At 46.8% G+C, this 25,838-nt stretch overlaps 1 protein-coding gene across 10 annotated transcripts in view; it reads right to left on the reverse strand.

Moving 5' to 3' along the window:
• The window catches only part of FHOD3 (formin homology 2 domain containing 3), a 521,499-nt gene that overhangs the window by 36,909 nt on the left and 458,752 nt on the right, over positions 1–25,838 (reverse strand). For 9 of the 10 annotated variants that reach the window (XM_061400414.1, XM_061400421.1, XM_061400420.1 and 6 more), the window contains 4 exons: positions 19,082–19,240; positions 5,957–6,139; positions 4,010–4,129; positions 2,816–2,977 (listed from right to left, as the gene is read on the reverse strand). In XM_061400414.1, coding sequence (XP_061256398.1) covers positions 2,816–2,977; positions 4,010–4,129; positions 5,957–6,139; positions 19,082–19,240 — 624 coding nt within the window. The remainder of the gene's footprint in view (positions 1–2,815; positions 2,978–4,009; positions 4,130–5,956; positions 6,140–19,081; positions 19,241–25,838) is intronic. The other variant, XM_061400417.1, reaches the window with a different exon arrangement.

Below are 25,838 nucleotides of genomic sequence, written 5' to 3' on the forward strand. Positions count from 1 at the left end.
AGTCTTCTCTCTAAGAACCAGCAGGGGAGTGAACCACCACGGGGAAAACTTCTCCAGCCCCAGCTGAGCTTTCAGATGATGGCAGCCTCAGTTGAAATGTTGACTGAAACTCCAGAAGAGAATTGGAGACACAACCATTCATGAAATGTTTCTTATTGTCTATTATGGGTTGAAATGTGTCACGCCAAGATTCATATGTTGAAGTCCCAAGCCCCAGTATATCAGAATGTGACTTGATTAAGAAATAGGGTCATTACAGATGTAATTAACTGAATTAGGATGAGGTCACACTGGAGTAGGGTGGACCCCTAGTCCAATATGACTGGTATCCTTACAAGAAGTGGACATCTGGATGCAGACACACAAGGAGAACATCATGTGAAGGTGAAGGAAGAGGCTGGGGTGATTTCCAGGAGAGAGATATGGCACACATTTCTCTTTCAAGAGCAACTTACCCTGCCAACAACTTGATCTCAGATTTCTGGCCTCTAGAATGGTGGAACAAATTATTTCTGTTTTCCTAAGTCACCTAGTTTGTGGTGCTTTGTCACAACAACCCTAAGAAACTAATACATTATCCTAAGCCATTAGCTTTGGGGGTTATTTGTTACTCAGCTGTAGATAACTAACACAAGGGAGAGCCTGCACTGACACCTGCCTTCACTTCTGGAGCTGTGAGGTCAGGTCAGTGACCACTTGTCACTATTTCTCTTTGAAAGGTAACCTGACTTGTCAGCACTGCACAAGCCTGTGAGGCCTCAACCTCTCTAGGAGCAGCCAGAGCTATGCCCACCTCTACTTACTTCCCCCCAAGCCCTGGTGGGACAAAGTTTTCCTCCAGACACTAGAGTTACCTGCTCCTTGTGGGGTTGCAATGATGACCCCCAAAGCAACACGTCAGGGGATGGAATGAATGTGGCTGGGGAATCCCTGATGTAGGCTGTGTACCTGTCTACACAGAAGGTGCCCCTCAATGTCTCCCAACTTTGCGAGTAAAAGCTAAGTGGTGGTAGGGGCCCTCTTGGCCTCCTGTTTGAAGTCACAAGGACTTGGGTCAATAGTCATCCTTCAGAATTGCCAAGGATAACAGGGAGAAGAGACCCACAGTTCTGGCTTGTGTAGTCAGGTTTTAAACAAGGAAAGGCCTGAAACGGGGGGCCAGTCTAGTGTAGGGGGCCTAAGCCAGGGCAGTTCTCGGCACAAGCAGTCTCCACCCAGTAGAAGGCCCTGGAAAGAACAAAGGACTAGACATAAAAAGGAAACTGACTTATTCTGGAAATGGGGATCCAGAGGCCAGGAAGACTTCACCTCAAGAATTACTCCTAACAGTCTTCTGAGAAGGTGTTCATGGGGGGATGTCAGAGCAGCAACTAGAAGACCCCTGTTGGGACATTTAGAGGGGCTTTTTGCCTTGGTTAGAATGCTGAAGTAATATTTCTAAAGACTTCAGAACAGGGCTTGGCACAGAGTAAATATGGTGAGAGTGCCTATGAAATAGAAAAGGCTGTCTACTCTGAGTTGCAAGACTGCTGGTCATGCCTGTTTCTGCTTCAAGGAAGAACTACCCATCATGCTGGCTCAGCGCCCCCTGCTCAGTGGATCTGGCAGCTGCCAGCTAGGGGAAGGTGAAGGAGGGTCCCAGGCTGCAGGTCCCCAAGAGCAAGCTCTGATGGGGAAGACAGAGAGAGGAGAGCTCCCTGAAGGGGAGCTTATCAAAGCCTTTCCCCCTTCCTGCCCACCACAGTCTCTCCGATGATCATGTGTGCATGCTCAGTCACTTCAGTTGTGTCCGACTCTTTGTGACCCTATGGACTGTAGCCTGCCAGGCCCCTTTGTCCATGGGTCTCTCTAAGCAAGAATACTGGAGTGGGTTGCCATTTCCTTCTCCAGGAGATCCTCCTGACGCTGGGATTGAACACACATATGTGACTAGTGTCTCCTGTATTGCAGGCAGATTCTTTACCCACTGAGCCACCTGGGAAGCCCTCCTACAACCATACTAGACTCCAGTGAGTCCCAGAGCTAAATGCAGTTCAGCCAGGTTGTCTTTCTGCGAGTTTTCCCACACAGGCCTGGCTCCTGTGTCCTACTGAAGACCCTCCCTGCGAGTTCCCTGTTGCTTTCAAGACCCTCACATCTCCCGGTTCTGCTGTATTTGGGATCCTTCTGTGGTTATTTGGCTGCAATAATGCTCCTGCAGCGGGGGCAGCTGGTTGTCCAGCTCTCACCACTAAACCAAAGTTCATGAAGATTTTAACTCTGCGCTAAGCTTAAGAGACTGCAGCTAAGGGGCCAATGCTATACACTGTTTACAGCCCCATAAAACTGTTCCCTCGGTGTAAGATCACAGGCATGGCCAACCTGTGAGGGGGAGGGGGCCAGGCGTGCCCTTAGTTCCCTGGCTCCACACCTCACTGCAGGGCCCTATGGAAGTTTTAGGGGGGCCAAAGTGCATCTTTTGGACATGTTTGTCACCTAAAACCAGCTGGGTGGTTTCTCTGCTCTGGAGAAGCCAGCCTGGTGAGTACAGCGGCTGACCAGGGGACGTGGGGTTGGGACTGACTGGGAACGGCAGGCTTGCCTCACATACCTCAGCAGGAAAGAATCTGACAGAGAACCAGAGATGGGAAAGTGATCTCAAAAGTCCATTAGAAACGGCAGGAGGTGAGGTTTATTCACAGACTCTAGAGCAGGTGGTGCAAGCAGTATGTGGGCGTTTCAGTTAACAGGGCCTTCCCTCTGCAGAGATGGCGGGTGCAGACCCCCAGCTCTGGGGGAGAGGGGCCCCACCTGCCCCGCCGTGGCCCGCACGTACCTTGGCTGACCTGGTGACGGCCCCGATCTCCGAGTACAGGTCCGAGCTGTCCGGGAAGTTCTCCACCACCATGGTGCACACGTGGTGGAGAAGTGACTGCTTGTGCACTGTGTCTTTGACTTCTGGAACCTTCTCGAGGTAGCTTAACTCAAACGCTTTGGCCTATTTGGGCAACATAACATAAGAGAATGGAAGAACAAGCTTTTTTCTTTTTCTAGTTGGAGGATAATTGCTTTACAATGTTGTTTTGGTTTCTGCCATACAACAGTGTGAGTCAGCTATAAGTAGACATATGTGCCTCCCTGTGAACCGCCCTCCCACCCCCGCACCCCATCCCACCCCTCTAGGTCGTCACAGAGCGCCAACTCGAGCTCCCCGTGTTATACAGCTACTTCCCACTTTGTTATTTATTTTACATATGGCAATGTCTATGTTTAAAAGCTACTCTCTCTATCTGTCCTACCCCCTTCTTCCCCTGATGTTCTCTATGTTTGCCCTCATCAAAAAAAAATCTATAAACAGTAAGTGCTGGAGAGGATGTGGAGAACAAGTGTTATGCAGGCTCTTAGAAAGGTACAAATGGTTAGAATTAACACCCTCTTGGAGACTGAAGAATCTCAGGCCACATGCTTCAACGTCCTTAGCGGACCACACAAGCACCAGCCACCCTGATAGTGAAATGAGCCTCCAGCCCTTCCTGACCATGGCTGTCAGCCATGGGCTAGGGCTCTGCTCCTAAATCAGGGTGCTGGGTGTGGGGTTTCTGCCATGTAGGCAGCCACAACTTCCCTAATCCCTTCCCTGCTGGGGATTTTCTACTTCCTGGCTAAAGATAGGCCAGTTTTTTGTTTAAGTGTGTTTACAATGTGTATGGGTACAAATATTTAAGTAATAAGCTCAGGGAGAAAAAGAAAAAAACTGTAGAAGAAAACATTTCCAAAATCAATTGTGAGAGGAGCCAACCTTCCTAAGGAATAATGTGCTTATTTTTTTACATTTTCTTATTTACAGCAAGATACAGGCTTGAATAAATAGGCCCCGATATTTTAAGGACAAAACCTCTAAATTTTCACCAAAAAACAACATCAGTGAAAATTGTTCAACTGTGCCTCAGAAGAACAGTGATCCACCAGCAAGGGGAGGGATGGGATTCTGTGACCAGGGAGGTAGGAGGAAAAGGACGGGGAGACTTACATTAGTTCCATTTAGAAAGTTCCCAATGGCTAAGAGAGTAGACAGGATAAAGCCCAAGGTTTTATTGTTCTCCAACTGGTCTATTCCTTCCTTCAGGTCCATAAGTGGTTCTGCCACTTCCTTTCAATTAAAAAAAAATTAGAAGATGATAGAGTGCTCACTTTGGCTTTACTTCATCCTTTCACATTTTTGTACACGGTCATAACCAGTGGCGTCCTCCCAGTGTAAGGCAATCCCATGTGACTGGCACATGCTTCCAGGTATGGAAAAGGGCAGAAAGGTGACAGGAGAAAGTCTGGCCCCAAAGTCTCTTCAGTGGAGACTAGGTGGGTCCCTGTGGCTCACAGGAGCTTGGCTAGGTGTCTTCCCCTTTTTCTGCCCGTCTCCCAAGCTCTCTCCTGACTATGGCTGATGCCTACAGAACTCATCCTTCACATGTTCCTTCAGCGTCTGAATCACAGTCTTCCTCTTTGTCTTTCTCCTCCCAGGCAGGTGACACTGGAAACTGGCATCACTGTCGCAGGACCCAGGTCTCCTAATGTCTACTCTAGGTACCCTGTGGCTGGCCACCTCTTGGCCTGGGTTGCTTTCTAGAAGACCACCATCCTCATGACTCCCACCACCTTCCTAACTCCCAGTCTCTTGAATGTGTAGCCTGTCCTATAACCTCATGGCCTCGGTCTCTCCTTCCCTCTGTCCTATTGTTTCATAACAGCCCCCCATCTCAGCGTCCTCACTGAGGCTCTCCCTGAGCACGGACCCCAAAACCAGCAGCTTGGGCTTCATTCATTCCAGCCTTACTTCTGCTCAGCAGGCCCTACCAGTCCCTAGCCAAGGCTGACTTGATGACCAGTTTTCTCCATGAAGTTACTTCACTTTGCTACAGAAAACCACCCGAACATGCTGACTGGTTTTGCAACCAAGTTACCTTAGCCCCCCTAGACTTCATCCCTGTCCAATTCGGGAATGAAGTCAAACACAGCAGTTTCTCCTGAAACACCCTAAGCCAAGAGGTGACTTAGGGGGTGGTGGTTCAGGCCAAGAGGTGGCCAGCCACAGGGTGTCTAGAGGAGACATTAGGAGACCTGGGTCCTGGGACAGTGATGCCAGTTTCCAGTGTCACCTGCCTGGGAGGAGAAAGACAAAGAGGAAGACTGTGGTTCAGACGCTGAAGGAACATGTGAAGGATGAGTTCTGTAGGCATCAGCCATGGTCAGGAGAGAGCTGACTAACACACTGCTACCTGTGTGGCCCTCAGTAAGGAACGTACTCGTCCTTTACAGAAAGAGGAAGATCACACAGCTTCTCCACCCTCCCCGGGCACTTCTCACTCAAGCTCACCTCCAGCTCATCGTGCATCCCTCCCTGGTTCTCACCACTGATTTCTACTGCTCGGTCTGCAAAAATACCTCGTGCCAGACCAGAGAGGACGCCTGCTTCTTCTACTTTCTACTAGGATGAGTCTTCCCTGCCTTCACTATCAAAAACCCTTTCCTTCTATGCTCCTTCCAAACTCTTGCAATCTGTCCATCTAAGGTTTTCTACTGAGAGCCTCTCTCAGAGGAGCTCAATGACCTGCTAATTACCACAGTCAATGGCAGTGAGGCGACCATCATCAGACAGAAGGATTACAAGTCACTTTCCATACTGTGTTTTTCTGTATTTTCTACATTGAGCATATAGAGTCAGAAAAACATTTAATAGTTGTTTTTTTTTTTTTTTTTTTAACCAGTCAAGTATCTGAGGCTGGTGTCAGGCAGACACTTTAGAATAACCCCTCAATGGTATAGGCTGTTCAACACTCAGGGTATACACGTCCCCAGTACCATCAACTCACCCTTCAAACCCTGCCTCAGGAATACTACTTCACTACGTTCACCACTAAAAAAATGGACTTTCTCTACCCTGGGGACATAAGACTGGCTGCCTCGCTTCCTAAGTGCTTACCTTTTCTGTAGTTTCATAATCCATTTTGAATGCCCAGAGGTGGAGTCGTGCTGAGAGCTCACTGATGGAGGAGAGTGTCAGGAGGAACTGCTCTGCGCTGCCCAGGGGCACCTCAGGGTTGGCCAGCTGTGCTTCCTGAATCTTCTGCTTCTCCTCTTCTGTGGGAATCATGGTTAGAATTTTCTGGAAAGATGGAAAGATAGCGTATACTTTTAGTGATGGACCCTGTGATGTTTCCAAATTCATATGGTAATTTTCCAGCCAGGTAGGAGAGATACTCTGTTGTCAGGGCTCTTATCATAAACAAGCATTACATACAAATAAACTTTTGAGAAGAGAAGCCCTACGTAGCATCTAAATTCACATTCAATGGTTTTAACATTCCATCTCTCTCTAAATCTCCAGTTTCATAAGCAACTTCCCCAAATTTCCTGAATCTTGTACATGAAGAACATTCTAGGCAAGAAAGGGATGGGAGACAAGAGAAAGGTGAAAGAATAAAAGATTAGACACCAGCTCCCTGTACCTTAAATAAAGTGAAACACGTTAAGAACATACACTTCCTCTCATGGATTAATTTTGGATCTTACAAAAATAAATCATTTCCAAAGAACTCAGATTAACTTTTGTACCACAGATCATACTATAATTTTAATTGTTTTAAATATTCCAAATGTATTTCAAGTTTTATATAGAAATTACAACATTTTAACTTATTTAACTTATATGCAGAGTACATCATGAGAAACGCTGGGCTGGAGGAAGTACAAGCTGGAATCAAGATTGCCGGGAGAAATATCAATAACCTCAGATATGCAGATGACACCACCCTTATGGCAGAAAGTGAAGAACTAAAGAGCCTTTTGATGAAAGTGAAAGAGGAGAGTGAAAAGTTGGCTTAAAGCTCAACATTCAGAAAATTAAGATCGTGGCATCTGGTCCCATCACTTCATGGCAAATAGATGGGGAAACTGGAAACAGTGGCTGACTTTATTTTTCTGGGCTCCAAAATCACTGTAGATGGTGATTGTAGCCATGAAATTAAAAGACGCTTACTCCTTGGAAGGAAAGTTATGACCAACCTAGACAGCATATTCAAAAGCAGAGACATTACTTTGTCAACAAAGGTCCATCTAGTCAAGGCTATGGTTTTTCCTGTGGTCATGTATAGATGTGAGAGTTGGAGTATAAAGAAAGCTGAGCGCCTAAGAATTGATGCTTTTGAACTGTGGTGTTGGAGAAGATTCTTGAGAGTTCCTTGGACTGCAAGGAGATCCAACCAGTCCATCCTAAAGGAGATCAGTCCTGGGTGTTCACTGGAAGGACTGATGTTGAAGCTGAAGCTCCAATACTTTGGCCACCTGATGTGAAGAGCTGATTCATCTGAAAAGACCCTGATGCTCGGAAAGATTGAGGGCAGGGGGAGAAGGGGACGTCAGAGGATGAGATGGCTGGATGGCATCACCGACTCGATGGACATGGGTTTGGGTGGACTTCTGGAGTTGGTGATGCACAGGGAGGTCTGGCATGCTGTAGTTTATGGGATCGAAAGGAGTTGGACACAACTGAGCGACTGAACTGAACATCAAACTCAAGTCTGATTAAGGAACAAACGATGATGGTCCTTACAAAGAGCAATACTTACCTACTAATGGAAACAGTTTCACTTCCTGCTTCTATTTGTTTCTGGTAAAAGTCACTTTTGGAAGACAGAGGAAGCAAACAGGTGTCAGAAGGATCATGATTCTTATAGGTTCAAATTCCTCAGTGATTACAGTTTTAATGAAGGTCAAAATTCCCATCATGTGACACTGCACATGCAACATTATTAAACAGAAGGTGTCATTATTTTTCTCTCATTTAACAAATGAGAATATCAAAGCAAAGAAATACACACTGCACCATGCTTTTTAGTAACTTACATTAATTCATTAATTCTAAGCAGCTTTAGTTACTGCTCAACAATAGCAAACCTCTGGATTAGGTGTGGGAAGGAGTTCCAGTTCTGGGAGACATGGGTAAGCACTGTCCCACTGAATGCAACTACATGCCCTGGACAGTAGTCAAGGGGCAGCTATTTGAAGACTTTAAAATAAAATCAACAGTAGCAGGTGGACAGAGGTAAAAAAGACCAGAACTGGAAGTTCAGCTGAACTGGTAATGAGTTGACCATTTTCCCTCTGGTATTCCCCAACCTGGGATCAGGCAGCCAAAGTCTGGAAGAGGGTATCAGGGGCAGACAGAGAGCTCCAGGGGAGGCTTCGAGTTCTTTCTCCGGGTGTGGGAAAGGGTCTCCGAGTGGTGACAGCAGGGTTTGCAGGTCCAAAATCTCACGTGAAGGGAAACTTCCTCTCCCATCAGTGGAGCTGTGGCCCCAAGAGGTGGGGCCAACCCCTTTTGCTCTTCTTCTCCACCCTTGCTTGGCTTAGCCCCAGACAAGGGCACAGTGATAGCAAGTGCGTGGCAAAGTGAGGTAACTAAAGTCCCAGCTTTACTAAAAAGGAAGGCCCCAGAAACCCGGAAAGCAATGGGGAGGTCATGAAAAATGAAGAGCCTGCCAAGCAAGGGCACAAAGTGGTTTCAGAACTTCTGAGCGTCTCCCTAAACTGCTCATGTGTGAATCTGACCTTCAACACCATGTCAGAGGCTTTGAGACCTGAACTGGACTTTGAAAACTGAGCTGACACTGAGACCATAGTCTGCAGAAGGTAGGTCAGAATCTGTGGCCTGAACTCAAATAGGTGATGGAACAATTCTCAAATTCATTTTATGAGATTAGAATGAGCCCGATAAAAAAAAAAAAAACAAAAAAACTCAACAAATACAAGAAAACTCCAGACCAATATCTTGATGAACCAGATGTAAAAAACCCTTAACAAAATATTTTAGAGTATATAACTAAATGGCAATATTTTAAGATATATAAATCTATTGCTATATTTTATATAGCAATATATTTTAAAATAATCTCAAGGTTCGCTCAATATGAAAAAAAATCAATCAATGCAATTAATCTACCAGATTAACAGTGTGAACAAGAAAATTCACACAGTCATTTCAATTGATGCAAAGAAATTTTGATAAAACTCAATTTCCATTCACAACCAAAAACTCAGAAACCTCTAATAGAAGAAATTTTTCCCACTTGACAGGTGACATTAATGAAAAAAAAAACCACAACTCATTTCATACTTCATGGTGACAGAGAGAATGTTTTCCCTCTAAGATGTGGAACAAGACAAGGTGTCTACTCTCCATTCTTATTTAACATTGTGTAGAAATCCTGCTGAGGTACATACAATTTCAGAAATACATACAGATTGGAAAGGAAAGGATAAAACTGTCCGCATCCCAGAGGGCATAATGGTCCACATAGAAAATTTTGAGGACTCTACAAAACAGCTTAGTGAGTAAACAATGTTGCATGATACAAGGTCAGTATACAGAAAATCCATTTTATTTCTGTACATTACTAAAGTGTAATTACAAACAAAATTTTTTTAAAAACAGTGTTTATAATGAAATACTTAGGGATGAATCTAACAAAGTATGTGTAGAATGTGCCTGTGGAAAGTAGAAATGCTGATGAAAGCAATCAAAGATGAACTAAGTAAACAGGGGATGAACTGTGTTCACAGACTGAGAGACTCAGCATAGTTAAGATGTTAGTCTTCCCAAAACTGATATATAAATTTAGCTCAATTCCAATCAAAATAGTATGATTTTTTGTGGATATAGACAAGCTGCTTTTAAAAATTTTACAGCAAGGCAGAGGACCAAAATAGTCAATCCCAAATAATTCTGGAAAAGGATACCCTTGAAGGAGTCACAAAGACCTACCACAAAGCTGCAGTATTAAGACAGTGTGGCGTGGGCTTCAGGGCAGCATAGATACATAGATTGGTGGGAGAAAACAGGGCGTCCAGCAATAGACTACACAGACACGGCCCAGGGATTCTGACAAAGGTGTGAAGGCCGTCAAGAGACAAATGGCAGTGTTTTCAACAAATGGTGTTGGGCCAACTGGAATCCATATGCAAAAAGCGAACCTCAGCCGAAACCTACCTTCTAGATAAAGTGTTAGTTGCTCAGTCGTGTCTGACTCTTTGCAACCCCATGGACTGTAGGCCACTAGGCTCCTCTGTCTATGGAACTCCCTAGGCAAGAATACTAGACTGGATAGCCATTTCCTCCTCCAGGGGATCTTCTTGACCCAGGGATCAAACTCAGGTCTCCTGTATTGCAGGCAGATTCTTTACCATCTGAGCCACCAGGGAAGCCCTTCTAGATAAGTTAACCTCCAGAAAACTAGAAAACTTCTAGTTAACTAAATAAATTAATTTCTAGATAACACTACCTTCTAGATAAGTTAACTCAAAAGGGATCACAGCTATCAAAATAAAGGTAACACTACAAAACTTTTTGAGGAAACACAGGAGAAAATCTTTGTGATCCAGGTTACACAGTGAACTCCAAGACACGATAACAAAAAAGAATAAGTTAATAAATTAACCTTGATTCAAATTAAACACTTTTTCTCTGTGAAAGACACTGTTAAGAGAATGAAGACAAGTTACAGTTCCTCAAAAGATTAAACAGAGTTATCATATGCCCCAGTGATTCCATTTGCATTTACCCTGGAAAAATCAAAACTTATGTTCACACTAAAACTTGTACTTGAGTATTTGTAGTAGCTTTATTCATAACTGCTAAGAACTGGATGAAGCTGAACACTCTTCAATGGGCAAATAGATGAAGAGTCAGTGGTGCATCCCTACAATGCAATGATACTCAGCAACAAAAAGGAATCAACTGCAGATACAAACTGCAACTTGGATGAATCACAAAGGCATCGATCATGCTGAGTGGAAGAAGTCATTCTCAAAAGGTTACTCACTATATGACTCCATGTATGTAACGTTCTTGAAAAGCCAAAACCACAGTGATGAGTATAGATTCTTGGTTACCAGGGGCTAGGTGGGTTAAGGGTGTGACTGGAAAGAGCACAAGAGCTTTTTCAGCAGATGGGACTATTTTGAATCTTGACTACAGTGGTCACAGCAGGAATTTATATGTTTTAAACTGGGCTTCCCTGGTGGCTCAGAGGGTAAAGAATCCACCTGCAATGCAGAAGACCTAGGTTCAATCCCTGGGTCAGGAAGATTTCCCTGGAGAAGGAAATAGCTACCTACTCCAGTATTATTACCTGGAAAATCTCAGGGACAGAGGAGCTGGGTGGACTAGAGTCACTGGGGGTGCAAAGAGTCGGACATGACTAAGAGACTAAGCACTAAACTCAATAGATCTGGACTCCCCTAAAGTCAATTTTCAGCTCAGTTCAATTCATTTGCTCAGTCATGTCCGACTCTTTGCGACCCTATGGACTGCAGCACACCAGGCCTCCCTGTCCATCACCAAAACCTGGAGTTTACCCAAACTCATGTCCATCGAGTCGGTGATGCCATCCAACCATCTCATCCTCTGTTGGCCCCTTCTCCTCCCACCTTCAATCTTTCCCAGCATCAGGGGCTTTTCCAATGAGTCAGTTCTTCGCATCAGGTGGCCAAAGTTTTGGAGTTTCAGCTTCAGCATCAGTCCTTCCAATGAATATTAAGGGCTGATTTCCTCTAGGATGTACTGGTTGGATTGCCTTGCTGTCCAAGGGACTCGCAAGAGTCTTCTCCAACATCACAGTTCAAAAGCATCATGTGTTTGGCACTCAGGCAATGGCATCCCCCTCCAGTACTCTTGCCTGGAAAATTCCATGGACGGAGGAGCCTGGTAGGCTGCAGTCCATGGGATCACTGAGAGTTGGACACGACTGAGTGACTTCACTTTCACTTTTCACTTTCATGCATTGGAGAAGGAAATGGCAACCCACTCCAGTGTTCTTGCCTGGAGAATCCCAGGGTCGGCGGAGCCTGGTGGGCTGCCGCCTATGGCGCACAGAGTCGGACATGACTGAAGTGACTTAAGCAGCAGCAGCAGCTTTCTTTATAGTCCAACTCTCACATCCATACATGACCACTGGAAAAACCATAGCCTTGACTAGACAGACCTTTGTTGGCAAAGTAATGTCTCTGCTTTTGAATATGCTGTCTAGGTTGGTCATAACTTTTCTTCCAAGGAGGAAGCGTCTTTTAATTTCATGGCTGCAGTCACCATCTGCAATGATTTTGGAGCCCAAGAAAATAAAGCCTCTCACTGTTTCCATTGTTTCCACATCTATTTGCTATGAAGTGATGGGACCAGATGTCATGATCTTTTGAGCTTTAAGCCAACTTTTTCACTCTCTTTCACTTTCTTTAAGAGGCTCTTCTTTACTTTCTGCCATAAGGGTGGTGTCATCTGCATATCTGAGGTTATTGATATTTCTCCTGGCAATCTTGATTCCAGCGTGTGCTTCATCCAGCCCAGCATTTCTCATGATGTACTCTGCATATAAGTTAAATAAGCAGGGTGACAATATACAACCTTGATGTACTCCTTTGCCAATTTGGAACCAGTCTGTTGTTCCATGTCTAACGTGCTTCCTGAACTGCATACAGATTTGTCAGGAGCCAGGTCAGGTGGTGTGGTATTCCTATCTCTTTCAGAATTTTCCACAGTTCATTGTGATCCACACAAAGTCAATTTTACTCCATATTAATTCAAAAAATTAAAAACAACAAGAGACCAGACACTTGACATCATAATCAGCAAAGGTGCAGGTATTTACACAGTCATGCCTTAGGATGTATCTAGGTGGAAGAGTAGTTGTCCTGGGCTCATGAATGTTATCCGAGAGGGCGGCCTCAGGAGGTTATCAGAAGCCAGTGACACCAAACTGTACTGAAGACGTGTTTGGGGTGGGGTCAGAGTGAGGTCACAGGTGGTGAGCTCTAGATACTTCTTTTTCCAACATCCTCTCTATCATGCCCCAAACACAGATTAAGTGGTGGAATGGAGCACTGGGGAGATGCTCAGCCCATTGCCAGCCCACAGGCTGATGCTATTGATCCCACCTGCCGACACAGATGACACTTCAAAAAGACCAAAACAATCCAAGCAGATGCCACTTATTTCAAAACATCCAGCATTTAAACTAGTTTTCAAAAGGGAAACTCAATGAAGAATTTGTATTTTAATTTTATTAATGTTCAAATTGTTTTAAGCATGTACAAGGATTCCAAAACACAAAGCTGTCAACATTTTTCCCCTTCTTCAGAAGGCATTTTCATGTGATGAGTTTTGTTGCCTCTTTCCTTTGGGAAAGTAATCAAACACTCTTACTTTTGTTTTTCACTTCTCTGACTAATTTAAACCATTTGTTCACTGTTGAAGATTTATGAGGTTGCCATCTGCCAGTTAATTTTACTTTTTGTTTTTTTTACACATCACTGACAATAAAAATAGTCATAAGACAGGGGACAGCAGGTCAAAGCTACCTTGTACAAGGTGACGCTCCCATTTTTCCATGAGCAGATCATAACAGAATGAGCATACCTTTAATCTGCTCTTTACCATGTCAGTAGATTTACTGATGACCCTGTGATGATCATCTGGTTTCACAAGGAGAAAAACATCAAACAAAATCATGACATAATAATCTCAGTGGTTTTTTGCTTTCTCCCAGACAGTGTTTCTCTAGCACTGCTTTAAGTATGCTTGCTTCTGTATCGGAAAATCTTATTTCAGAGGAAAATGCCTAAGTCTTATTTTTTATGGACCCAAATATTCTGGGGTTTGGCCATCTCATTCACCTGCAGATGAGACCATAATAAGTAATCATCATGCCTTATGAATTCTGAACAGAACCCTGGCTATGACTCTGGATAAGTATCTAAAAGCAAAAAGTTGGAGCTGTTATGGCCGAGGCTGGATGGTTTGCAACCTGCCATCCCATGAGATAATGGCTTTCCTTCATGCACAGAGTCTCATAGAGAATTAAAAAAAAAAAAACTTCTCAAGGTTAAAGGTTAACTTCTCAAGGTTCTCTTTTGATGGTATCTTCTTTCATTCTTGTGACAACTTGGTGAGGCAGGTAAGGCAGAATAATGCAACAAATTTGAAGATGAAGATGTGGTGCCTGAAGTCAAGCTGGATCAACTGAGGCAGAGCTGGAGACCCACTCAGGGGCTCCTCCTACTTTCCAGCACCACCTCCATGTTCATGGCATTTCCACAAACTACCAGTGTGGCTAAGGTGCCCAATTGTCAGGACATTCTGGTTCCTGGGCCTGCAGACCCCACTGACTGGCTCCTGCACTCAGGTTCAACTGTGTGTTCCTGGACCCACAGACAGGGTTCCCCAACACAAACTGCTTGAAAAGATGCTGCAGTTTTGTACAGGCAGCCAAAGGGAATATCTGTTTCTAGGATGCCTGGCAGCCAAGCAGTGTCAACTTAAATGTCGTTTGGGACCATTCAATTGTGTTAACCCTCTGAGTAGACACAGATGCTACAAAAATGAGAAAAGCAAGGAAGAACAAAAAAACCCTCTTTCAGTTCAGTTGATGAGTGTTTTCTGACTTTTTGTGACCCCCCTGGACTGCAGCACACCAGGCTTCCATGTCCATCACCAACTCCTGAAGCTTACTCAAACTCATGCCCATTGAGTCAGTGATGCCATCTAACCATCTCGTCCTCTGTCATCCCCTTCTCCTCCCACCTTCAATCTTTCCCAGCATCAGGGGCTCTTCAAATGAGTCAGTTCTTCACATCAGGTGGCCAAAGTATTGGAGCTTTAGCTTCAGCATCAGTCCTTCCAATGAATATTCAGAACTGATTTCCTTTAGGATGGATCTCCTTGTAATCCAAGGAACTCTCAAGAGTCTTCTCCAACACCACAATTCAAAAGCGTCAATTCATCGGCACTCATCTTTCTTTATGGTCCAACTCACACATCCATACATGACTACTGGAAAAACCACAGCTTTGACTAGAGGGACCTTTGTCGGCAAAGTATGATGCCTCACGGACATTTTACATGGGAAAATATCGTTAATGCAACTTAGGGATGGGCCCCAATCATATTCTAAAATTTAACACTCTTATGAACAACAACTTTCTTAATGAAGTTAGTTAATTACTCCTGTGGGTTTTCATGATGAGTCAGATACACAACATGGAGTTGCCAAGCAGGATGTCAGTGAATACATCCTAATCACGTCCGGGGACACAGAGGTTTCATACAACTCCATTAGGCCATGGTGCCATGCTACAGAGCAGATGGTTTAGCAAAAGGCCCTTGGGTGTAAGCTGGAAATCATATTAGTAAAGATCTGTAAGGACGTGACTTCCATCTCTTCTCAGCCCTGATGTAACTTCTGAACAACAAGGTTAGACAATAAGCTCTGGGAGACTGACTCTGCACAGGATGGACACCCTCTCTGCCCCCGAGGGCCCCTAGATCGGTGGTCACAGGCAGCAGGTAACAACTGGGAGGGCCTGGGTTACGGGTTCCCCACGAGGACTGGTTTCTGCTGGACTCTTATCAGCTACAACCGACAAGCATTGAAAATACACACTCTCTCTGCATTCACTCAGGCAGCTTCAGAGAAGCGGTTCTCAGTCAGGGTGATTCTGTCCCTATGGTATGTCGACACAGTCTAGGAGACATTCTTGGTTGTCACCACTGGGGCAGTGCTACGGGCATTGTGTGGACAGAGGTCAGGGATCTGTGAACACCCTACAAAGCACAGGGCAGCTCCCACAATAAAGAACTGTCCAGCACAGAATGGCAACAGAGCCACAACCGAGAAACCGTGTTCCAATGAAAAGTGTGACCAAAATGTGTAACTCCATGTTAATGACTATATATGATCTATCAAAAAGCAGAGATATTACTTTGCCAACAAAGGTCCATCTAGCCAAAGCTATGGTTTTTCCAGTAGTCATGTATGGCTGTGAGAGCTAGACTATAAAGAAAGATGAGAGCCAAAGATGCTTTTGAACTGTGGTGTTGGAGAAGACTTTTGAGAGTCCCTTGAACAGCAAGGAGATCCAACCAGTCCATCCTAATAGAAATCAGTCCTGAATATTCATTGGAAGGACTGATGCTGAAGCTGAAACTCCAAAACTTTGGCCACCTGATGTGAAGAACTGACTCATTTGAAAAGACCCTGATGCTGGGAAAGATTGAAGGCAGGAGGAGAAGGGGATGACAGAGGATGAGATGGCTGTATGACATCACTGACTCCATGGACATGAGTTTGAGTAAACTCTGGGAGTTGGTGATGGACAGGGAGACCTGGTGTGCTGCAGTCCATAGAGTCGCAAAGAGTTGGACATGACTGAACGACTGAACTGAACTGAAATGATGATCTACCAAGGCCTCACGACACAGCAAACTCTCAGGAAGGGTTAGGCAGTGTGTTCCGAGGCCATATCTGTTTACTGTACATCATATCCGACACCAGCTACTCCTGGAGGAAAAGTGTAGGCAGCACTGTGATACAGATTGCAATGGCCCATGTGTCTCCTCACTCCCCTTTCGGATTTCCTCTTGTTCTTTTCTGTGGGTGAGTCCAGACCCAGAGAGCCCATCTGGGCCAGCCACCCCCAGAGCTGGCCCGTGGATTGCACTTCAGACTCAGGCTCTAGAAACCACATTTCAGTTCGACCTCTTACTGGCTTGTGAGCTTAGGCACAGACAAACTTTGGGATGCACCCTCTTCAACTTTAAGATGAGGATCATAGCAGTGTACCTCGTAAGGTTCTGATGAGCCTCTGTGAGCAGCCCCTACTTGGTGTCTGGCCCGGAGGAGGAAACCCGTGAAAGTCTAGTTTATTAATGTGCTGCTGCTCCTCTATTTGTCATCATTACTTTCCTATCATCATTCCTTCCTGGCGCAAAAAGGTGCTCAGCTGGAAACCAGTCAGAAAAGGAAAAAGTCATCTGATTCATTCTAAAGTCTGAGTAACCTATTGTATCTGAAACTTCCCCTACCCAGGGAGATTGACATTTTGGGACAGAACAAAGGCAAAACCAAAGGAATCTGTCTCTTTTGATGGACTTTCAAGTTCTCATGGCAAGAAGGGGAAATATTTTTAAAAGGGGAAGTTGTCATTTTTTCCTTCAATCAAGCTGCCTCTGGCTGCATTTGAAGCCTCTCTATGTATGAATCTGAAGCTTCTGCACTCTTTCAGAGATCCTATGAAGTAAACAGGATGGCCAATCATGCACTAGCACCTACACGTCGTCTGCTTGTGTGAGAGACACTTTGCACTTGGTGTGAGCCGACTGGCAGCCCCCACCTGCCTGCAGGACACAAACGCCCTTCCCCCTTGTTGCTCTGGGGGCCCCAGGGTGAAGCTGCCCCGTATTGAGGCCAGACCTGCCCCCTTCTTTCCCACTGTCTGGCAGCTGCCTCAGTCTCCCCCTCGGTATTTGCCTGCGGTCTCCTTTGGGCCCCCTCCCCCGTCTGCCACGTGCCCTCACTCCCTGCCTGTGCTGACCTGCTGTGCTGCCTGGCCTGACTCCAGGGCTTGGGCCCCACTCTCCAGCCAGTGGCCAGTGCATGTTCCTCGTCACACCTGCTCCTGGCACAGGCCGTGTGGGTGCTTCTCAAGGCAGAGCTGCTCAGGCCTTGTGCTGGTTTCCCAGGTTTGCTATAACCAAGCATCGCAAACTGGGGGGCTTCAAACCAGGGGAATGTGTTCCCTCACAGCCTGAGAGACTAGAAGTCTAACATCACGGTGTCCGCAGGGCGATGCTCTTTCTGAAGACTCAAGGGGAGGATCTTTCCTCTCCTCTTCCTCGCTTCTAGAAGATGCAGGCACTTCTCGGTGTCCCTTGTCTTGTAAGCACATCCCTCCAGCTTCTGCCTCCATCATCCCACAGTGGTCCCCTCTGGGTGTTCTCTGTTCACATGGCCTTCCCCTCGCTGTGTCTGTGTCCAAACTTCTCTCTTCTTAGAAGGCTATCAGCCAGTGGAGCAGGGCTCACCCTAATCCAGGATGACCTTATCTTAGCTTGATCAAGCCTGCAAAGACCCAACTTCCAAATAAGGTCACATTCCAAGGTTCTGGGTAGCATGGACCTTGAAGTCTGTACTCAATCCAGTACAAACCTCTAGGAACACTGCTTCTGCTGCGGAGGCCTCTGCTTTCCAAAGTACATGGCATGCCTGCCCACCTGGGTTCAGGCACCACTTTGCCCCACGCCCCCATTGCCCCCTCCCACACTCAGGCCTGGGGGTGCATCTGGCACAGCCCCCCAGCCCTTCCTCACTTCTGTCTCTCCTGCTGAAGCCCCTCTGCTCACTGTAGCCAGCCTTCACTGGCTTTCTTCATTCTCGAGTCTTTCAAATGAGACTGGGTATGCAGGAACCTCCAGTACGGAGATGTTTTCAAGGAATCCAAGGCTCCTTGCCAACAGGAGGCGGCGCTGGCTGCCACCAATGTCACGAAGCAGTGTCCTGAGATTCCCCACTCTACCCAGTGGGTCCCCAGGCCGGTCACGCCCCTGGAGGCATCTGTGGGCCAAGCCATTGGCTCCACTCACTCTTTCTCTATTATTAGAAGAGGAGATTGAACTTCCCACAAACGGGCACCAGCCCACAGTGGAGGGTGCTGGACCCTGGCAGAGCAGGGGGGCTGCGGCTCCAGCTGGGGTGCCCATCAGTCACGCAGTCACAGCCAGGACAGCCAACCTCTCTCCACTTGTGCCACCAAGACCAACAGATGCTGCGGACCCAGTTGGCTTGGGCTCCCCAGCTGAGCAAATCAAACCCGTCTCTACACACCACAACGGGCGCCAAGAGAGAAACAGAGCCATTTACACGGAGGTGAGCGTGCACAGACAAGCCTACTTTTAAGACTGTTCATGAAACGTATTTGGTTTGAAATGATGTGAAAGAAGGCATTCCAGTGCCCCATGGAGGCTGTCAAGTTCTTCTTCTGCATTGAGGCAGGCAGAGTGTGGTCAGAAGGAAGTTAATGAATGAACCTGATCTTCCCAATAAGCAAAGTGGGGTTTCTTCCCACTGCCCCCCTCCCGAAGTTAAAAAAATGATGTGAGAATTATAACACTATTCAGAGTCTGACTGAGACAAAAAAGTGGCAAGCCACCCTGTGGAGAAGAAAGTCACATTGGACAGTAATGCAACAGAACATAAATAACACTCTGTCGAGCTCCTCTTACCTCAATCCCTTCTTTGTTTAAGGCATATTCATCAAAATTCAAAATGGCTATCTTAATCGTTCTTGGAGGGGGCAGGACCGTCAGGCCAATATTAATAGCATTGCTCCTCTTGGAGTCCAGGACAATGATCTCCTGCTTTTTTCCATCTGCAGCCGTTTTCTTGTGATAAAATAAGGAGAATCCAAGATTAATGCCTCATCTTCAGTCCTCTGTTAAAAGCAAACTCACGACTTATTTAGAGATGAAAACAAATGGCCCCAGTTCAGCTCAGGGAGGGACTGGCTACCGCTCAGCACGGCGGAGATCAGGGATTAGCCCCGAGAAGCCGCCAAGAAGGGGGCAGCCATGGAACTTCTCGAGTCAGACACATTACAAAATAAAATTGATTTTCCTTCAATTGGGAAAAATGTGATATTTTGCAAGGAGAAAAAAAAAAAAAAGAAAGAAACACCCTGTTTTTTTCCATAGAAGCAGTGGAAACAGGATTCAGACCTTTCAGAGTTCCCTTCCTGTGGGCTGCGAGGTGTCGGAATGTGCCTTGGTTGGCCCTGGGGCATGTGGTGCGTGCCCAGAGATGGAGAAAGCTGGTCCACACGCCAAGGAGACGGGAGCCTGGGGGAACCCGGCATTGCTGGCGGGTCTGCCCTCTGCATCTCCGGGGCTCCTCTTGACCTTCTGCCCTGACACCTGAGCACTCTCCTGCCACATTCATACATCTGGATGCAGCCCACTGAGCGGGTGAAGAGGAGTAAGGGATGAACTGGCAAAGAGGCCAAGGAGGGGCGCCATGCTCTCTGCTGTCCCGGGCATCCTCGGAGCAGCCCCTGTTGCTAGCCTGGGGCTGGCACACAGCCAGAAGCTAGGAAGGGTGTAAGGTGCTGAGCCAGTTCTCACCTCTGCCCAGAGCTTATGATGACAAGGTCCCCAACTTTCCCCTTCCACTCTCAGGAAATCAAAGGCAGGTAGAAATGGGGACAGGTGGAAGGAGGCCAGTCAGCAAGCTTCCTGTGTTGTGCAGCCTCCCTTGGGGCCACAAGGCCTGGAGGTTGATGATTCTGATTCATGAAACAAGCCCAGGGTGATGAGGATGGGTGAGCCCATGCAGCATGCTGAGGGTGAGCTCACGGCATGAGGGGCCCAGCTTCGGGGGAATAACTCACCTGGTGATGGAGGGGGTGAGGGTCTGGAGAAGCTGCCACACGAGCTGGACCCTAAAGACTGTCTAGGACTAGCCTGGGGCGGGGGAGACGGTGAGGAGAGAAGGGCCTTTGACTAGTTCCAGGGAACTGCCCAGGATGAAGCTGGAGGTTGCCAGGGCCATATCAGGGGACTCCATGAGTCAGCTGCTCAGAACCCCTCTGCAGGCAGGTCCTAGCCAAGCAGCCAACGCCAGCCAGCCTCCCGCACTGAGGCCTCAGCCTCTCCTTTGAAGAAGGGAACCAGGCTGGGCCTGGTACAGCTGAGTGGCTGCTGTGGCACTAGAGGCTGGGAGCTGGCAAGGAGAAACTGGCTACAGCCCCTTAAGTCCTACTGAGCCCTTCCAAACTCAATTGCTAATGTTCTATTTTAGGTCCTTAAATGTGCATTTGGGAATAAATTACAATTTCTTCATGAAGAGAATAACTGAAAGCATCCCAGCCATTTGGGCGCCTGGTGGCCTGGAAGAACAACGCCTGTGGGCGTGTCACCGGCTTGGAACTGTGGGCTCCCAGGACACGCAGCATAAATGCACCCCTACCCTGCAGGGCAAGCTTGTCTTCTATACGTTTAAGCCAATAAGCTTATCAGGAGCTCCTGAAATGTAGCTGAAATCTACTTTAAAATATTATTTGGGGGTTTCCCTGGTGGTCTGGTGGTTAAGAGCCCACCTGCCAATGCAGGAGACACGTGTTCGACCCCTGGTCCAGGAAGATCTCACATGCCGCGGAGCAACTAAGCCTGTGAGCCACAGCTACTAAGCCCGTGCTCCAGAGTCTGCAAGTCACAATTACTGGAGCCTGTGCGCCTAGGGATTGTGCTCCACAACAAGAGAAGTCACAGCAAAGAGAAGCCCACACACTGCAACTAGACAGTGGCCTCCACTCACAGCAACCAGAGAAAAGCCTGGGCAGCAACAAAGACCCAGCACAGCCAAAACTAAATGAATACAAATAAAATTATTTTAAAATATATTACTTTGTTGGAATGCTAAGAAGGCCTGAGAAAAGGCTTGACAACATGCTGAAGAAGGGAATGAAGAGGGATGTGATGACCTGTGTGCCCACCTTGGGGCAGCGGGGTGCCCACTCCTCCAGGCACTCCAGGCACTGCAGGGGGCCTGCCCAACATAGAGTCCCTCTTCCCTGCTCACCAACAGGGCCTGGATTTCTTTCAAGCTGGTAATATGTTAGCGAAATCAATCACCTCCCTGGACCCTTTGCAGCTGAGGCTGGCAGTTTGGGTTTCTGTTTTCCTGATTCAAAAGGGCTGGACCCGTGAGCCATGCCTTTTTCCCTTTCTCCATCTTCCTGCCTACAATGTAGACATGAGGCCTGGAGGGGCAGCATCTCGTGAGCATAAGGAATGAGGCCTCATGGATGGCGACATGGAAGACAGAAGCCTGGGACCTGGCGTGCGAGAGGCACTGACCCAGCGCCAGGCTCTAGCACAGGAGGCACTGACAGAAAGGCAAGGACTCCCCGTGAATCATTAGCCCCTGGACCCCCATCCATAGAGTCACTGGGAGCCTGCAGAGATGCCTGAGAAGGCCGAGCCCCACTGCTGCCTTTGTGCAAATGAGAGCAAGATGCCCCCCCTGAGGGAGACAAAGCCCCATGGCAAATTCTTGAGAGAGACGGACTATTCAGATTTCAGCCTGCCCCCCTCAGCCAGGGTCCACCTACAGCAAGCACTCAGGACAGAGCCGGGGGTGGCTCTGAGCCTGACATGTCCTTTTCCTCATTCTCAGCAGAACTCAGTTCACATCAATGGACACCCTCTGCTCTCATAAATCGAGAAGAAGCCAGCCTCTGGGCATCCTGAGATAATGGGGAAGCTGTTTCTACAGACGACATGTTTTCAGAGCACGTCCACCCACTTCGAGAAGGAAGGAATAAGAGTTAGTCATATCTGAGGCTGAATTATTAACTCTCTGGATTTTATCCAAGAGGTATTTTAAATGCTCTTCTTCATAACTGAAACAGAGCCTGCTGGATGCACTGACCCCTCAAGTGCCTTGGCAGCCACTCTGCCCGAAATGAGGGTGGGTCACGTGGGCTTGCCCAACTGTCTCCTCCCCTCACAACAACCCACAGCGGCATCTGCAAGAACAAGCCAAAGTGCTCTGTGCCCGGGAGCACATGCTGGTGTCCAGGGATTCTGTTATCAATTCTGATGCATTTCAATCCTCCAAGCTCCAGATCAACAAGAGTGACCTTCACTATGTCCTTCACCTGGCCCTGTGTCTGAGTGGCTGTCGGCCATCCTCTCCCACAAAGTCTTTCGTGTCCTGTCCTTCACTCCCCCCACCTCCATCCCAAGCCCGACCCTTGGAGCCAGCCTCCCAGGGCAGCCACCATGGGCTTCCTGCTTCCAGCCTCTTCTCACTCCCAACCCATCCATCTTAATTCTTGCCAAGAGTCTTTCTCAGAGACTTGTTTCCTTATTGCACTTCTTTGATCAGAGAGTCTGTGACTGTCCGTTGTTTGAAATGAGAAAAATGGGAAATTGGTCAATGATGAAAAGAGGAGATAAAGCAGATAAGACAGAGTTCCTTGTGAAGGAGGTTAAGAAATGTTAAACAATATTCCAAAGGCTTCTGGAAAGGAAGGATGCAGCAAAGGTGGAACAGGGTTGGGAGGATGACAGGAGGTGATACATCTAGGCAGGAGATCAAAAAGTTGATTTGTATTTTACACGAGATCAGACACAAAACAACGCACAAACAAGGAAACAAAACCTCCAGACCAGACTTCCCCGGTGGCTCAGTGGTAAAGAATCCACCTGCCAATGCAGGAGACATGGGTTTAATCCCTGATCCAGGAAGATCCCACACGCCTCAGAGCAACTAAGCCATGAGCCACAACTACTGAGCCCATGCCCTAGAGCCTGGGAGCTGCAACCAGTAAAGCCTGCTCTCCCTAGAGCCATGCTCCTCGACAAGAGAAGCCACCACAGTGAGAAGCCCAGGCCCCACAACCAGAGACAAGCCTGCACAGCACAAAAACCCAGCAGAGCCAAAAATAAATAAATGATTACAAAGAAAACTCAAAACCTCTGGAAATATCAATACAGGCCCTACTTGGAGGAAGTGACAAAATTTTATTGAGAGTAATAAAAGAAGATGTGGGTAAATGAGAAACATCATGTTCCTGAATAGGAAGTCTCAGTGTTAAAAGGATGTTCATTATCTTGCCTCATAAAATTTATACACAAATAACATATTTATTATATATGCCGGTAAAGAACCACCTGTAATGCAGGAGACCTGGGTTCGATCCCTGGGTTGGGAGATCCCCTGGAGGAGGGCATGGCAACCCATTCCAGTATTCTGGCCTGGAGAATCCCCATAAACAGAGGAGCTCACAGGCTATAGTCCATGAGGTCGCAAAGAGTTGGACATGACTAAGCGACTAAGCACAACACACAACATATATTTAAAATGATTCTAATCAAATTCCAAGAAGATGTTTTTGGAATTTTAAAATATTCTAAAGTTACTATGAACGAGTATATGTGTAAAAAGATCCATAAGTGGAAATAATACAATATCTATCCAATCAGCCATAAAAACTTACTATAAAACTGATATAATTAATGTGTGGCACTGGCACTCAACAGCTATACTGATAATACAGAATAGAATAATAGAACAGAGAAAGCTGTCTATACAATGATCCAGGGCATTCCAACAAGGCAGCAAGACCGTGAGTCACAATCCATTATGAAAGCCTGATTCTAATATGGAACCAAAGTAACTTCAAGCAAAAACAACCAGTATGGTAGGTTAACATCACAGTAGACTGGATTGACTGAGATCTTTCTTCTTAAAAAAAAAAAAAAAAAGCCAGCAGAAAGCAAGAACACAGGGTTGCATGGGAATGGCCAAGGGTCATCATGGTGGGGTTATGCCACACCTCATGAGACCCCTTTGCTGATTTTGGAGTCCTGAGACATTATCAGTGATGATCCATGACAAAGCCTGAGCAAAGGCAGAAGAGGCTGAAAAGCAAGCTCAGTGGCTCAACTGTCTCTTGTTGGTTGGCAGGGTATCTTCCCTTATTTATTATAGTTTTTGCTTTTTCTCAACTGTAGATCTCATTTCCTTAAATGGCATTTCCTGAGTGCCTATTAGGTGGCTACTCCTTGAGTGGGGACATTTTTCATGGAGATCAACAAAAAATGTAGGTGGCCAGGATGCCACCGACTGCAATGATCAATCCTGGGGCAACAGGAAATAAGGGTATCTCCCTCAGTTCTTTGATAGAAGGTCAATCAGCCAAACCTATGCCCTCAGGGCTCAAGAACTCACAGGGGAAAAAGAGTGTTGAGGGAGCAGCTATGGGTCGGGTACCAGGTGCAGGATGCTGGACTAGGGGGTGCTGAACATGAAAATTGGAACAATTGTCTCTGGGGCGAGATAGCTGCCCAGCTAAACAGTTGTGCAAGTTGGAGTGGGGAAAACAGGGTGGGCATGTCTCTGGACATGCAACTGACCCCAGTACTTCCAGAAGTGCTCAAGGTAAAAGAGGAACTTGCTTCTTGAAGGGTTAGGGGGCACTCTGGGAGGAGGTCAGTCTCTGCTTTGCTCCCAGAAAGCTCAGTGAAGCTGAACTTCTGAGCCAAACAAGGTGGCAACACCCAGAACCTCCTTCAAAGCAGCAGCTCTCAGGGAGCCTCCAAGAGTTGCCCTCCCAGAAATACTGTCTCCGGAGAAATGCTTCAGGCTTGGACGGAATGTAGGGTTTTGTTTGTTCTTGACTTGGCCAAGAGGACTGCAGGGAGCGGGGAGAGGATGTAACAGCCAAAACGGAGAGAAACAGAGGTCACCCTCTATGGAAAAAGATGCTGTCAAAGCTAGCAGAGACCTCTTAGGAGGGCTGGGAAGGATGTCACTGAGGCAATTCAGCTCCTTTCCCCCAAACTGTCCAAGAGGGCTAAGGGTCCAGTTTCAGGAAGCAGAAGTGAGCCCCTCCAAGAGGATGCTTCAAACAGGCAGCACCCAAGGCCACAAGAGTCACAGAATTTCTGAGAAGCACAGAGGGAATTCTCCATTTAAGCACTGATGGCTAACTGCCAGGGCTTAGGGGTGAGGGCTGGGACTTCTCTCTGCAGCCCTGGTGGAGCCCAGATTCACTTGGTGGTCAGCTCCCTGTGTTGGAGTGGGCCTTCTAGAACCAAGCAAGTCCAAGAGGTTGGGCTCTGCAAACTCAGCCACTCCAAGGGGCAGAAAGTCACCTACAACAGGAAGATTTTCTAGAACAGTTAAACCAGATATTCAGGTCCACTCAGGGGGACTGTGGGGCCATACCAATCCTGATGCTGAGATGGATGACCAGAGGCCTCAAAGAGAAGAGACAAGTATGTCAGGTTTTTGGATACATCAAGGTATTGCTTCCAAGAACAAGTCTTTCAGAATTTCTAAGTAAAGTGACAAACTTGATTCTGAATGGTTATGGGGGTAGGCGACCACGTGTGACCACAACCTGCTTTTGTTCAATATCCTGAGGGTAAGCCCATCACTTCCCCTCATAATCATTCAGTTTTGGAAAAGAAAAGG

The sequence above is a fragment of the Bos javanicus genome, chromosome 24 (genome assembly GCF_032452875.1).
Source record: "Bos javanicus breed banteng chromosome 24, ARS-OSU_banteng_1.0, whole genome shotgun sequence".
Classification (NCBI taxonomy): Eukaryota; Metazoa; Chordata; class Mammalia; order Artiodactyla; family Bovidae; genus Bos; species Bos javanicus.